General features: G+C 39.9%; 1 protein-coding gene across 1 annotated transcript in view; it reads right to left on the reverse strand.

The window, feature by feature from the left end:
* ca10a (carbonic anhydrase Xa) overlaps positions 1-590 on the reverse strand; it is a gene marked incomplete at its 3' end in the record, with an annotated part of 242,118 nt that extends 241,528 nt beyond the window's left edge. The window contains exon 1 of the mRNA XM_080049100.1: positions 524-590. Coding sequence (XP_079905226.1) covers positions 524-584 — 61 coding nt within the window. The 5' untranslated portion in view covers positions 585-590. The remainder of the gene's footprint in view (positions 1-523) is intronic.
* Positions 591-17,071: the final 16,481 nt, after the last annotated feature.

Here is a 17,071-nt window from a genome sequence, read left to right on the forward strand (position 1 = left end):
ACAGGGGAGAGAGTGGCGTTCTAATTAACAGGCGACATGTTATTAGTTGACTGAGAAAAAAAAACAAATACAAACAATCCATCATGTTTATTGTGAATTGCATTAAAAAAAGCCCACCCATGTCACCACTTGCGTCAGAGAAGCCTGCGCATCCAGTCGTGGAGGCTACACGTTACTGTCTTGAGTGTCACACAAACTAACACACACACACACACACACACACACACACACACACACTGAAATACCTCTACCTGGCCAAAGACTCAAACAACACGATTACGTACGCATACATATACATTCTGGTGCATTTTTCTCCACCTGCCACAGCGCGCCCAGATAATGATTGATTCACAAAATAATGCTTCTCAGGGCAACTGAAGGATTATCTTTTTACAAGAACCACCCCCCAATCCAGCCTGAGGCATCTCATAGCATGTCATGGTAAAAGTTTAAAAAAAACATTGTCAGAGATGAATCCGACGCACCTGCCCCAAACAACAGCAACGACGCCCCGTAAACTCACCTGATATGCGCACAATGAAATTCGCTTGAAGAAGGATCAATATTTCCAAAAGTATATCCATCCTCTGCTCTTCATTCCACGTACATAACGTACAGATTTAAAAATAAAACTAAAAGGGAATTCAATGAGGAAAAAACACGGTCGATTGTATCAGTTGCAGATGCCCTGTCCTCCTCCCAGGCTGGAACCCGCCGCTGCTGTACTACTACTACTACACCTTCGAACCAGGTATGTTCCACCCCAGATACATAGCAGGTGGGCCAAAGAAAAAGAAAAAAATACAGAAAAAATAGGATAAACTCCAGTGAAAACAGCCGATTCCTCTCTAGTCAGTTCACAGTACTATTCCAAAGGAACACATCCAGGCATCCACAACTAGAGCGTTTCGTCCCGAGTCCTGCTCCTCACCACAAGAAGTCACACGTCATGATCGCTGGAATAAAAGTCTTTCTGTGTAGAGAGAGAAACAAAAAAGAAAAAGTGTCAATGAACAAGGTGTGGGTAGAGTTGTTGTAGGACCAGTCTAACACATGGAGACGCTTCGACAAACTCAGTAACGCGCATCGCCAGGTGGCGAGCCTCCGACTTCTTCTCCTCCTCCTCCTCCTCCCCGTCACTGCGAGGGAACAGTGTCAAGCAGGACGCAATAAAACCAAGACCTCCGGTAAATAGTTTCAAAATAAAAGCGAGTGTGTTTTCTCCCCCCTTGTACAATAGAAGTAGAACAATGCATTTCAGATGTGAATGCATTCAGGAGAGTTTGATTAGTAAGTTTTAAATGTTCTGAATTAGAACACCGTTTAAATGGACAAAAAATATCATATTTAGCCTATAACCCAGCAATCATTTGAATATTACGGATCTAATTGGCATTTAGCCTACAGTAAATGTCACACGTGATCGCCTTCAATTCTAGCCTTTTTATTCTACTGAGCTTGTTACATTTGAATTATTTTCTCTTATTTTCAGTTGCTCTTCAGTCTGTGTTTTTGGTTTGGATTGATAACCACATGTCTTCCGGTTACGTACTGGCTGACTGGGTAGAGCTTGACGCAAGCTAAGCCTACTTTAGTTCGCTCTCCATCCAACACACACACAAACACACCCTGGCTACACGCTCCTTCTTCGGAATTAAAAGGTATTAGTGAAAAATGCAAGAGTGGATGTGGTACTGGGAAAGTGCTTAAGTGTTAATGGGAGGAAATTAAAACCCCACTTACAGAGACAGGAGATTCCCTGCGAATTAAAAAAAAACTATCTAATTCGCACCAAAGAATGATCCGTCTTTAGGACTAGTATTGGAAGATAGAAGAAGCAATCCAAATCGGTTAGCAGACAATGTTTTAATCTCAAAGAAATGAAACGTTGAAAATAAATCACTGATCTTATAATGACCAACTCCGTATCGAACGTGAGGAATTATATGCAATTCCAGACAGGCGGCAGTTCCATAAAGTTGTGTCCTCCTCACTAACGGTTCGTATACGGTCGGACTTGCTACTGCTCCACTACAATACTGCATGGGCATACAGCGATGCCACCCAGCTCTGCGGCTCTTCTTCACACTGTTAAGGATTCACGAGGAGCGAGGGAGGCGCGCGGGCGTGTGCAACGGCTGCGCGCACGGGGGGAGAGGAAGGGGGGGGGGGGGAGCACAGGTGGATGATGGACACCGCCCACTGCAAAACAGCGTCTCATCATGTTTGGGGGTTTGAAAATATTGTTCACATCGTGTTTGTTTATTTCGTCACTGATCTGAGAGAGTGATTTCAAAAAGTTATTTTTGTGTTGGTCATTATGCACAAAACTTACAGCAGCAGTCATTGACATTGTTAAGTCCCAGGCTCCTTTCAACGATGCTGTATAAGAGAAAGTGTACAAGAGAAACACACAGGTGTCTGGAACATGTGCTCTGGTTATATCTAGGACCTTCAAGGATCACAACATAACCTGCTTAACCTGCTGGAAAGATGCAATGCATTTTCATTGTGTTTTGAAGAAGAACATGTCGTTCTGTAATAACCTTCAGAATAGTTCTAAGAATGATAATTGAATTTGAAAGTTTAGTTCATGAGTTAGTGCTTTAGAAATTGAGGTGTTGTGTTTCGCACAGAGGAAGTTTGTTCGGTAAAAAACTTTGGACAACAATATGTTGTCAAATTGAAATAAAGATTTGAACTCTGCCGTTATCCATCATCTATATTTTAGTTTTTTAACAAGATACAAATGTACGCATGATTAGTTAGATATTGCCAAATTTCCATACACAATCACACAATTCGAAGAAAATAAATCAAATTAAAATAATTATTTTTGTCATAATAATAATTATCTTTATGTCAGTAATAAACTGGCAAAGTTTCATGATGATACATTATGTTAACATTTTTCAACTTTACTCTCACCTTAAAACGTGGCTCAGTCCCGATTAGCCATTCCCGCCCCCTGTAGCTTTCCAGCAGGTAGTTGAGCAGGTTGTCCACCCAGGTTGTGATCCTTCAAGGTCCTAGATATCACTTCTGGTGAACAACCTTTTACTACATTCCATGCCTAGAAAGTCACTTTGGCCCCTGGGTATGTGGCATTATATTTGAATCAAAAAGGGTTTAGCGTGGGTTAAAGAAAGTGATAAAAATTCAAACAGAACTGTATCTTATTGACTTTCTTGCACACCTGGTTTAATGAACCTCTTTTAAACAACGTCATTGGCTGACGCAAGTCTCCGCCCACTACGACTGTAAACATAATATGACATAATAACGACTCAACAGTTCAAATCGTGTCTTATAGTGTCAAGAGTCTTTTGTGCACTTGAATTGAAAAACAAAATCCTTCCATACAAAAAAAAGAATAAGGTTACTATGTCCTATGTTCCTGCCAAAGTACAGAATTAGCTCCACAGATTTACAAGGCTTAGTTTATCATAAGCCCCAAACATATTATTGTTATATAACTCATATTTCCACTGAAATATTCACATTTTACATCAAAATAATGTGTTGTTTTCTCACTGTGATATATGTGAGTTTGGTACATTACACTTCTCTACTGTATGTGCCTTTTTACATACACAAAGTAGTATGTGACACTGGAGTGTTACACCTATATTTACTGAAGAGTGTTATAGGGCCAAGGGAGAGAGAACAAAACAATGATAGCCAGAATGTTGTTTTCATTATGCACTTCGAAGTCGGAATGTCGAGAATACATTCGACAGGTAAAGACTGTAGTAAAGTTGGAAAGAAATTAAGAAGTTTCCAACTTCCCGGATCAATAACTTATGAGCAAAACGTTATTGAAACGTACTAAATGATGCCTCTCTGCTATGGTCATAAGGCAGACAATAGGCTACAACTTAATTTTGACTGAAGGAGACGTCCTCTAAGCTCCACTAATGTGATTCAATAATGCTTTGCTTATGAGTTATTGATCCCAGATGTTCAACTCTGTTAACATCTTTCCAACTTAACCGCAGTCTGGAACTGTCAAGTTTATTCTTGACATTGTTTTTCATCTTTATACTCTACAATGTCAAACTTTTTTCTCAAAGTGTATAATTGAAAAAAAAAAATCCTTATTTTTCTTCCCTCTCCCATGGCCCTAATAATCAGGATCTTTCTGTTCATGTAAGGCGAGACACTGCAGGCAAAAACATCATGTTTTAAAGCACTGGTCAATTTTTTAAATTTGTGTCTATTTTGATTCCATAACATTTCTTCTTTCATACTATCAATCAAAGTTCCGATATGTACATTAAGGTGATTATTGCTCTAAACCTTGTCCTTTTGTGTCTGTGTCTAAACGTCCGTACAAATGTAATAGTTGAGCATGTCATTGCAAAAAAAAAAATGGGCATTCATTTGCTCCCATTGAAATACAAGACCATTAATTATTAATGAGGTCAAACACTGATGTTGTTGTGGGTAAGGCCTGGCTTAACAGTGTGTGTTACTTCCATCCCAAAGGTGTTGGAATGGGGCTATAGATCACAGCTCGGTGCAGGCCACTCTCCCACACCCAAACTCACAAAACAACACAACTTCTCAGTACGGAGCCGGCTTTTGTGCACAAGGGGGAAAAAACACTTAGTAATGAATGATGACAGAGGCTGCACACATGTTGGCAAAAGATAGTTATCGTTAATTGTATGTTTAATGTATCGAGGGGGTGGGTGGGGGGGGGGCTGTATATTGTAGACAATTATAGTGATTTGAAAGGCCATTATGCAAAAAAAAACATACCACAGCGCTTAATTAATTAGTCGTTAAGTATTGGTTGAGCAGCCCGCATGCAAGACTCAAGTTCTACCAGGATAATTATAAAGGCTAATGCATTTCATTTAAACATGTTAATAAAAAAATTGTCTAAAAACTACAATTAAAGTATATCACTGGAGATCTTCTATATGTTTGTATCAATAAACCAAAAAACAACATTGATTGTGTTTGCTAACAAGTATTGTGGGTGCATCAATACACACTGTACAACATCAGAAGGATCCATCCCCTACTAACCCAGAAGACGGTGCAGGTTCTGGTCCTGAGGCACTTGTCATCTCACTCCTAGACTACTGCAACTCCCTTCTGGCTGGTCTGCCTGCATGTGCCATCCGTCCACTGCAGCTCATCCAGAATGCAGCAGCTCCACTAGTCTTCAACCTACCCATGTTCTCTCACACTACTCCTCCGCTCCCTTCACTGGCTACCAGTAGCTACCCGCATCAAGGTACTTGTAATTGCATACCGTGATGTGAACGGATCAGGCCCAGCCTACATCCTGGACGGTCAAACCTTACACCCGTGCTCGTCCACTCCGCTCTGCATCCGCTGCCAATCTGCTGGCTGCTCCCTCACTGCGAGGGTCACCCAGTCACTCCACTAAATCACTGTTTGCTGTATTGGCTTCAAGATGGTCCTATGAGCTCCCCATTAACATCAGATCATCTGAAAGCCTACACATCTTCCGCCGCAGCTTTAAAACACATCTCTTCAGACTGCACTTTGACTAGGAAGATAAAAATGCTTTATGGAAAAAAAAAAGCGTTACACAAACATGGAGCACTTACATGTGGCACTTTGTAGTTTGGTTTATTTGAAGCTATAGTACTTGCGTGATTCTGTCTGTCCTAAGTTTGTACCTTCAAAGTTGAATGCATTTATTGGGAGTCGCTTTGGATAAAAGCATCAGCTAAAAGGAAATTAAATGTAATGTACAAATGTTGCTCTATTCACCTGCAGCGTCTCACCTTAAAGCTGGGGTATATGATTTCTGATTGGTCAAAATGAACATGAGCGGTACACTTTGACCAATCAGAGCGAAGCTCCGATTCTCTGTTCTCATTGGCTGTTGGGACTGTCCATTCACTTTGGCACAACGTTGTTGATGCATAGCGTGTCAGGGAGGGACCATAGGGGAGGGACCAAAGAGAACAATTGGAGCGGTTGAGGTATTTGGATTCGAATCTCTAGCTCAACTGCCATTTTCTCCCCAAATCCTCCACCCCAGCTTTAAACGAAAACTGATACTGTTGAAGGATAATATGAATCCAGCTACCGCTCACTCTTACCGCTGAGAAGTCAGTAACAGTAAAAAATAAATAAATATAACATTCTGCAATAGGAGAAATACTAACCCTCTTACTCGTCATTTTCGGTGAAACAGGTTTCTGAAAAACCCAGAGTTCTTTTTTGTCAGAAGATGTTGTGCTGTGGGAAGGTGTAAAAGGACTTAATGCTACACATTTCCTCCACTTATCCCTTTCCCGCTTGTGGCCTTTTGTGATGTTCCAACTTACAAAGGGGCTGAGCAAGGAGTGCACAGAATGACTGGGCAATCAATACCAGTACACAGCCTGATTTTTTTTCCAAGTGCCACTTTTACCACATCAGAGAAGGTACATCCCTTTGGAACCAAAATGCTTTTTACCCATCAATTCTCATCCGGTGTCTCTTTCCTTCTATAGTGGTTTGCCGTGAAGCTAAAGGAGGGGCCCTTTTTCAAAGGTTATACTATCTCTCCTGGTAGCACACAATAGAGCATTCCGTTTCAACTGCAGATACGATTGTTATTCAGTCGACAACGGTCTCTATGTGCTGCTAGAAAAAATTGCCGCTCACGACTCAAATCTGATTCGTCCATCAACTCCCTCTCTCATTCCTTCAGCCATGATTATGTGTGATTTCAAATATGGAGAATTATTACAACCGCAGATTACAATCATGTTCTGCATGCTGTTCAGAAAATTAAAAAGAGAATTGAGAGTAGAGAATTTTAGACAATTCTGAAATCGGAGTTGGGAGGCTTTCCAGGGATAGATGTGTCTGTTCTATTATGCCTTACCTTCAAACTTTAAAGTTGAAGTCAGCGATTCTGAATAATGCTTGTTGTCAAAATAGTTTTTTCCCCTCTGTATCTTAATTGATGCTAAAGTGGCTTCGTAACCTAGCATAGGCCAAACATATTTGTCATAAACTTGAATTATCCCCTATATATAATAATTGAACTATTAATTGGGGGGGGGGGGAGGTTCCAAATTCGTTTAATAACAGTGACTTAAGTATTACAATACACAGCATTCAACAATGAACAACATCAGCTTTTTATCTTTCAAACATATATATATATTTTTTTTTAAAGGGCATTTTCAGTAGGCTATTTGATGGTGATGTAGGCCTATTCATGGGCACACACTCTCTCTCCACTCACTAGCTACTCGCAATTAAAAGTTTGTAAAGTTCTCTTAACTCCTTTTGTAGACTTCCTTCCAGGTACTAAGGGGGCAGGCAGATGTTAGGATCAAGTCCAAAAACTGTCAAGAGTGCATCCTCACTCTAAATGAAGCAATTAATATTATGATCTCTGTAAGCTCATTGGAAGCGTGGAGCCATACCTTTCCTCGCGTCACAGTTAAAACTACATTACAAGAAATACTGGAGCAGTGGAGAGGAGAGAGGAGTGTTAAGACATTGCACTTGAATCGGATTGATTACCGAAAGTGTTTTACCCCTCTGACCACTGAACGCTTCAGTTGTTTCAAAGTCCACTGGAAGCATTTCAAAAGCAGAGCCCCTCCAAACATTATCAGAAGAACACATTCCCAGTGTTATTTAGAGCTGCTTTGGTTGAAAGGGAATACTTCACCCATACGGAGCCAGCATTCGATCATTCTAAAATCGATATTATAATATAATGAATGAGGTTTTTTTCCTCCCTCAGTCTTCCCTTGGCCCAGCTGTCCTGTTAATCCTAACCCTACATGTTACCATGTGTGACGTCACACATGGGAAAATGTAGGGTTAGACAGTGAGACCATAAAACACTCTTTCTGCCTTTCGTCAGGCCAAGATGAACCGATTTTAAAAAATTGTTGCTCATTTACATTAAATAGGATCTCAGAGTTCAATACACCTTCATAGTTCCACCGGTGAAGGGAACTTTGAGGGATTTCCAACAAATATTGCACAGACTCACACTTTGATTAGAGGATGAACTGATTACAATTTAGAGGTCAAAAGTCAAGGTCACTGTGACCACATGTATTGTGCGTAATATCCACAGAATTTGGATGTCAAACATTACTGCAACCATACATGTTGTGAGGTCGAAGTGACTTTGCACCACATAGCTTCTTTAAAGCATTGCCTAACCACCACTGTCATTTCACAGTCAGTCAATTGTCTGCCTCACGGAGGCATATAAGACCCAAGCGGTATTTCTAGTTGTACTCATTTTCTTCTTTATGTAGCATGTTGTTATATCTTTACATTTGCACAAACAATAAGTAAGTTTGATAAGTAGAAGAGTAAATATGACATTGATGATTTAAATATATTATATTAGTTTGGGTTAAATGGAGCCTCAAAACAACTCGCTGCCTTTTTCAACATGATCAGTCAGCATGTTTGTGTGTGTTCCTCCAGTTTACGGATATGTTACATCAAATGTTTCATAAATGTTTTATCTTGTCTTTTAATTTTTTCAAGTGTAGAGAGTGACTTTGAAATATGATTATAATCGAGGTCCCTGTACTAACATCTAAAATGTCTTCAGTGAGTGAGGAGATTGCAGTGACGTTTTTTTGGTGATAACAATTATCCCATGCCGGCTAATGGCGAGGCATGAATACCAAGATGATGATGAAAACTGAATTCTTTATTTTGATTGTGATGCCAAGTGTAGAATAGCATCTAATGATTGAACGAATCAGCCAGGGATGACACTGGATCAAATTAATGCCCCTCTAAACCCAAATCCACAACATCTTTCTAGCTCTGTAATTTGAGGGCTTAGTCGCGTGATTGCAAACAAACTTCTCTTGCAAGGAAACAGAAAAGACGCTGATTTGCTAACTATAGCCACTTTTCCACCAAAACTACCAGGAACTTTGAGCCGCTTGGCTGGGGTGTGTTTCCACCATGGTCCCCCCGATCAGAATCAACCAATTATTTTTCTGTGCAGTTTTTTTTAACTAAGTCGTATAACTTAGTGGCAGGCTGCCACTGTAGGCTTCATAAGTTGCAGGTTAGGCCATGCTCTCTCTACACCTGATCGATATATTCCTGTGATTTCAAAGGCCAAATTTATGCAGATGAAAGACACTAATTATGCCTCGTGCCCATGTGAGGAAGAATGACTGGGATTGCTAATGGGAAAATCAAAACACATTAAGGGCAGTCAAATGATTTTATTTTCTTCCGCCTTCTCAGAAACAGATGGAGAACGGAAGCTAGGAGAGAGAGAGAGAGAGAGAGAGAGAGAGAGAGAGAGAGAGAGAGAGAGAGAGAGAGAGAGAGAGAGAGAAATTAGCCTCAAAGGGAAAGAGGAGAGAGAAAAAGCAACATGTTGAAAGACTCCATTTGGGCTAATTATGATTAAGTCTGAATGTATCTGTTTCAAAAGACGGCCAGGTCTCATTATTATTCAGCCAGCGTTTTGTTTATAGTCTCTGGTCTGGTGACAGTCTCATGATGTTGCAGCTGTAAACAGACCGCTTTTCAACTGGTGGAATCAAAGTGTCTGTCAAAGTCTGCATTAGCATCGCACTGTGTGTGTGTGTGTGTGTGTGTGTTAACCCAACGCACTACATGTTCAAATATGCAAAACACATCACTACTTTTGAGCTAACATACTAAATCTGTAATATGACACACAATTGTGTTAAATAGTATCAGTGTGTGTGTGTGTGCCCGTGCTGAATATCCACATCCATTCATATATGGTCTTGATATGTTTGTTTGGATTGACAGGGGTTTTCTTAAGTCTTAAAACTGTTGACCCCCTTTCAGACAAAATCGGGATAACTCGTCAAGACAGCTTGGTCGGTCCCCCCTACAGCTTAATTTTTACTCTGCACTTATAGATGGAACAAGTAGAATACCAATGATTTAGCTTTTTTAAATCGTGGCCACACAGTGTCAACTACAGGATATTGAATTTCATTATCTTGAATCATTAGCCGTAAAGCTGCGCTAATCAATATTTTTATATTAACAATTGATTAAATGACAGTGTAATGGTTAAGGACGTGCTCATGACTCCGCAGCTCCTCTCAACTCTTACGAGGTGTTTCAGTCCCTGTGTTCCAAATCACATACTTTTTCTTTTTACTACACTACATACTAAAGTACAGAAGAATATTAGGGCCATGGGAGAGGGAAAAAAAATCAGATAAGGACGTTTTTTTCATTATGTCAAGAAATGTCTAGAATAAAAACGCATACTGCAAAATGCAATTGGAGTTAGTGGGGCATCTAGGTATTTTTGGCATACTACAATTGACATGCATGCATTGGGACATCCTAATTCTTTTTCTGGCATACTTAAAGGTTCAGTAAGCGGAATGGTCAGTTTAGCTAACTTCCTGTCAGTGACTGCAGTTAGCAGTCCCCTACCTCGTCCCCACATTTAAGTGAGTTATCTAGCATCATCTCAGATCCGTAAGTGTGATTAAAAAAATGATAAAAACCATCAAAACAGACTTTGGGAAGGATTTTTACCTGCTCCGCCATTGTAGGCGCATACACATTCACCCATCTGTCGCTCTGCACATACACCGGCAGTGAGATGGGTGCCGGTTTGTAACGTTCTATCTTCTGATTGGTTATCAGTGGGATCCCCGAAAAGTTTGTTTGCCGATTACATGCAGAGCGGGTGACAGAGAGATCTGCTTTATGAAACGTGCACACTATACAAGTGATCACTGTATGAATAAAGAGCGATTTAACACTTATATTAACATAAATAAATCGCTTACTTCACCTTTCATAGTAGGGAAGTATGGGAATTTGAACACAGGGAGTGTCTCTCGGCTCATTGTTATATTTTTGCAGCCCACAACTCCAATTTTAAACCTTTAAAGTGACTACAAGGCACTTTCAGTTTTTGTGGATTCTAGCGCCCCCTTAGGAAAAAAAGTTTGAACAACACCAGTGCATGCTGTCTTAAAGATCTTTGCTAGCGCGTGCCGGCAGCACATGCATTTCTTTGGGAAGGGAGTGAAAGTTTGCAATCAAAAAACAAGTATCATACAGCACAAATAATAACAAGTATTCTTGTTTTTCATGTCTCAATGAGAAACATTGGTTGCGTTACGAATCGCATACTTTCTATTATATAGTATGTAGAAAAAAAGATTTAGGATGTCCTGATTCTTGTGGCCAGATTTAGGATGGTTAGAAGTACCCGGATGTCCTACTTCATGCGGCCAAGATTGTTAGTGTTGAAAACTGCATCCTATTTGGGCGATTCTGACCCACAATCCATTGCGCATGTGAAGTGACGTCACATCGACGAAGCCTCCATATGAAAACAAACGGGGAAGCGACGGATATAAAAGCAAGAGACAAGATCAAGGCGCAATGTTATGATGAAATAAGAGAGTAAAGTGTGTCCCAATAGCCTACTGCATCCTAACTTTGTATCGTCGGATGTAGTATGTAGAATAGAAAAAAGAAACAGTATGCGATTCGGAACGCAACCATAGTTTTGCTTCTGTTTTCATATATGACTGGAATGATGTATTCTGTCTGCAAACAACTGCAGAACAGAAAGAGGTTGGAAGAGGTCATAATGAGATCTCCTATTTAATAAAAAAAAACTATTCTTACAATTTGACATTTTGAATGAAAACAAATGCTGTCTGATTCATGCTTAGGGTTAAACTGAAGTCATTGGCTGATGAAATGAGAGTTTTTCACGGACAAATTCCTGCGACTAATGCAAAGACCAGTTAGAATTTGATTGCATAAAAGCCTATTTTTCTGTTTGGTTTTTGATGTGTTCCTCACAATGTTTAATTAGAAGTCGCTGGATTGAAAAGAGTTGCGGCGATAACTTATTTCTTGATAAATGACTTGCAAAAAGGAGACAGTGACATTGGAGAAAGCCTTTAAATTTAGGATCACATTTCCACATCCAAGCGGACATTTTGAAAGGGTGACCACATCAAACTGTCCCAAGTACAGAGGATCTCGGACAGCCTGTTAATGCATTCAAACAAAATATCTTGACTTTTTGTTTTGATGTCTTGATTAAACACTTGATAGCCAACGCACTAAAGCCATGCAAAACTGAGTGTCCTTTAAAAAAGAGATTACCTGATAACCATAAAACCGCTCTACTTTCCATCAGCAAATGACGGAGGAGTTTAAAAATATCCACCTCGCACCCCGGCAAATACTTATCAGCTTAGTGCCACTAATGGGAATTGTTTCATCTGCACGCAAATGGCGATGTGAATAGTTTATCACTTGTCAGTAATTAAAATTAAAATGTGCATTTCTATTCAAAAATTATAATTGTAATTTCTAATGTGCATTTTTTTACCATTTATTTTAAAGTCCCATCTTGATAATTAAAGGTGTACTATGTATGTATTATTTCAAACTTTTGATTACAGTTTAAGAGAATAACTAGTGCAGTGGTGTCTATCTTCAGATGTTGAAACTGGCCATGCTGCTACTAAAATGATGTACAGGACAAGTTGTCTGGCAAGTCACTGACACGCTTATCTTCTGGCCAAGCGTGCCAGTTGGGACATTTTCTTTTTTTTGACCTTGGACTAATTAAGATTCATTAAAAAAAGAAGAATTGGGTAGGCACAGTGGTGCAGTGTTAAGCTTTCTCCGGGGGCTCCGGTTTACTCCTACAGTTAAAGATTTGCAGATATCTTAATGATGTCTGTAAATTGTCTTTAAAAGTGAGTGTAATAACTGATATGTCACTATGTGTTGGCTCCATGACACCCAAAGGACTCTGTCATAAACCTCTCTACCCCATTTCATCTCGTTTTTCCAAACTGTCAAATAAGGCAGGGAAGATTCCCCAAAATAATCTTTACAACAAATAAACAAACAAACAACTTATTGACTTGTAAGTGAATGTGATTATTGATATTTCACCATGTTTCAGCCCCCGTGACATTCGGATCTGGACTTCCAATTAAACTATGAGAACTGTTAATGCAATACAAATTAAAATATAAATATTTGACTCATTATATTTATTGAGAATTGTTTTCAAAGTCTTTTCTGAAACAAGACATTTAGGGTGTATTCACACATGCCGTGTTTAGTTCGGTTGAAACGTACTCAGATGCACTTCTGCCTTCGGTGCGCATCTTTCAGGCATGTGTGAATACAGCAATCGCACTCGGGGGCGGACCAAACAAACGCTCCGAGACCCAGCTGAAGAGGTAGTCTCGGTGCGTTTCCAAACGCACTCTGCTGCAGTTCGTTTGTGTGTGGTGTGAATTTGTCCGAACTCGATCCGAACCAAATGCAGGACGCACTGTGCCTTTTCTTTCTTTTCTTTTTTAATAAATTGCAGTCAGCTTCACATTATGGGAAAGTGTTGTTGTCGCCATTGTTAGGACGATAAGTTGTGGTTTGACCGGGAGCCCAGAACAATATATTACATTTGATCGAGAGGCCGCGTAAAAATGCTGAATGTGTTCAGTGATCAGATGAAGGAGAGGGGAGCGTCTCCCGCACAGTGCCAACAGGTTCACGCTGCGCAAGAAGTGTGTGTTTTCATTTTGCTTCCCATGTACGGGACCGTCAATACTATCCCTGTGTCAGTTTGGAGCTGAACTGCGCCGACCCAGCTGATACACAGCTTAATCAGCTGAGTGTCAGCTTGAGCCTATTCTTCTTGCGAGCCGCTCGTCCAGCACCAAACATACAGTAAAAATGATGTTTCATATCGTAGGTTACAAGCCACATAACGTGGCATTGACATAGGGCTACATATTTATAACCATATGAAACAACAATAATTTGATGTTTTTCCTCTTTATTTATAGGTTAGATGTAGGCATTTTTATTATTTTTAACCCCATATTAGGCCTATATCAATGGTATATTTCGCAGTTTTAACTTTGTGCTTCCTGTTTCTCTCCACCCCATAATGTCTGTCCATTGAATGAATGACCTCAGCTCACGTGTGGTTTTGCTTCGTAATGCTGGTTCACTTGCAAAAGGGGCAATATGAAAGTGGACCGCACCAAACAAAAAAAATCAAAACTCTATTTGGTCTGGACCAAAGCAAGTGAACTAGCGGACTTTCCCAGTGTGAATACACCCTTAGCTAAACACAGAGTGTATACAACAGTGTGTGTGTGTGTGTGTGTGTGTGTGTGTGTGTGTGTGTGTGTGTGTGTGTGTGTGTGTGTGTGTGTGTGTGCACTAACATGTCTTAGACATCAGGCTGTCACTACTTTAAAATGTTTGTGTCACGGATAATCCCTTAAACCTGTGCTGTACATTGTATATATCGCCATGGCAATGATATTCAGGAATGAGTTAGCGAGAGAATTTAGCTGTGTGTGTGTGTGTGTGTGTGTGTGTGTGTGTGTGTGTGTGTGTGCTTGACAGAGCAAAGTCAGACCCCAGGGCAAATATAAGCTAAGGATGAAGGCCACACACACACACACACACACACACACACACACACACACACACACACACAAATACAAACTGATTACGCAGCTATGCAGACATAAACTTTGACAGGCCTATTATTGTGCTCTTAATCAAGTATGCTACACGGTTATTAAATGTGCAAGCAAAAGTTTCTCAAAGTCTAGCATCAAAAATGCTTGAGGGTGCAATTGTGTATATATATACACACAGGAAGGAGTGTAACTTGAACAATATAATATTCGGGGTAAGAACACATTTGTGTCTTCTGTGCCACTGTGACATAACTTACGGTCAACCAATACGTTTTTTTCTTAAGCTTTCCAACATTTCCAGAGGAGATTTAGCGTGATGGCACTGTGAAAAAATGTAAGGTTATTGTGGACACTACACCATGAAAACGCTTTTCTATTCGAAAACCCAATATACAATTTTGAACCTTTGAACGAGCATAATATGTGACCTTTAAAGTATTACTGATGCCGCCAGCATTTGCATTTCAGCGATCTGCCAGATACGTTTATAACATTTTACCATGGTTTACTTTGATTTGTTAAAAGAATTAGGTGGCATTTGAACGTCATTTCTCTCTTGGGGTTTTAAGTAGAGGACAAGATGGAAGATTTTTTTTTCCAGGTCACATTTTATTTGAGCTCGGATACATTCACTTGTAGAACCAGTGATTTAGCAACGCAAACACTCCGTGATATTTCTGGCTGCTTTTGGATGCGATAGCGCCGGTAGCAGGCTAGGATCCAGGTGGTGGAGACAGGACAGAAGTGCCAAAAGACTGTGAGCCTACCTCAGCTCATCTTTCCTCATTCTCAAGCAGTGAGTTAACACACTGAGTTCTGTAGCTTCCCAAGCCTTTACCACCCATGGCTGACATTAATATTCTGTGTGTTTCTGGATGATTGGCAGGTTTAAGAAGCTCGGCAGCTCATCGCTAATTGGTCAAGGTGAATTAGAGTCCAAGTTAATACAAAAAAAAAGACTCATACTTCTAGCACAGTTCAAAGTCTGATTTATATTTGATGACACACTTGATGGTGTAAGTTTTGACTTGTGAAAAAGTGATGCTGGTGGAGCAGGATAGAACATATTGATGCCATTTGAAATTGAGCTCGATAAGTGCACAGAGCACACTAATGTAAAAATCAGTGCTTTGCCTGAGTCTGATCAGATGCACTAACGTGCAACCTGAAGTACTTCGGTGATATTTGGATTCCGTTTTTCCACAAAATGCACATTACGTTCGACTCCTCCACTGAACGAGCATATGGGAGTATTTCATTTAAAAAAGGCAAACAAACCATTCAGAATTGTATTTTTGTTGTTTGTTTCCATGACTGCAGAGGTTTGACAATAACTAAACTGTTCCACCCCTCAAAGAAAATTCCATGTAGTCACAGGTCCTAAAAATAGACATATTACCAACACAGTGACACAGGTTACTTTAGTTGTAAAATAAGTGAATCATAAACAGAAAAAAAAAGCGTCACAAGCACTGGGCAGTACTGCTTATTCCGAGCCCCAGGCAGTTCTATTAACTCATATGGGCTACTAGAGCTTACTAAACAGGTCCGGAGGCATTGGAAAGCTGGTGAGCTGGGGAAAAGTCCTATTCTACTGCTTTGATGATCTTTTTCAGCCTGAACACCTTCTAAGACACGGCTAGATTTCAGAATACTACTCATATTCTATGTGCCGTTTTCATCTTTTCAAGGCACTAAAGCAAAACATTTGGACAACACAGGGCCTACCCCAAACCGACCTGTCCCTATGTGTATGTAGGCTACAGCTCCGGAAAAAAAATAAAAGACCAGTCTGGATTTTTCTTAAATCTTCATCTCTACATTACTTAAAGGAATACTTCACCCATACGGAACCGGCGTTCTATCATTATAAAATCACTATTATAATATGATGAATGAGGTTGTTCTTCCCTTGGCCCAGCTGTCCTGATAATCCTACAGACAGTTTGACCATAAAACACTCTTTCTGCCTTTTCTCGGGCTAGGATGAACCAATTTCTAAAGTTTTTGCACATTTATACTACATAGGATCTCAGAGTTCAATACACCTTCATATTTGTACCGGTGTGGAAATGTTCTTAGTGGCACTATTCTTATTGTGAAATTGGTATGTTGTCAGCAATTTATAGAATAAAACCAAAATGTTCATTTTACCCAAACATGTGCCTATAAATAGTGAAACGAGAGACACTGAACATTTGCAGTGGTGTCTTACATTTTACAGAGCTGTATATGCTGGATTAAGAGGGCAAAAAAAGGGATATATGAAGGGCTGGCAACCGTCACATCCAAAACAAATCAGCTCCTTTAAAAGCATTGCACTCTCCTCCATTGCACACTGACACATTTATAATGAAAAGAGTACACAGTGGCTTTTCACAGGGAGGACAATGATGATTGTATTCCAGGAAGGACACAGCCAAAAATCATGAAGTGTCCAAACATGATAAACAGCCCCACATATATGAATATACAAGCATTCAAATATGTAAAATAAAACAAACATCTTCAGAAAATATATCTTTTAATTTGCTTTAGCAAAAGCCTCATCAACATACCGTCCAGGCTATTCTCTATTCATCTTTTAAATGATTAAT

Source organism: Ammodytes marinus (genome assembly GCF_949987685.1).
Source record: "Ammodytes marinus genome assembly, chromosome: 20".
In the NCBI taxonomy this organism is placed as follows: Eukaryota; Metazoa; Chordata; class Actinopteri; order Uranoscopiformes; family Ammodytidae; genus Ammodytes; species Ammodytes marinus.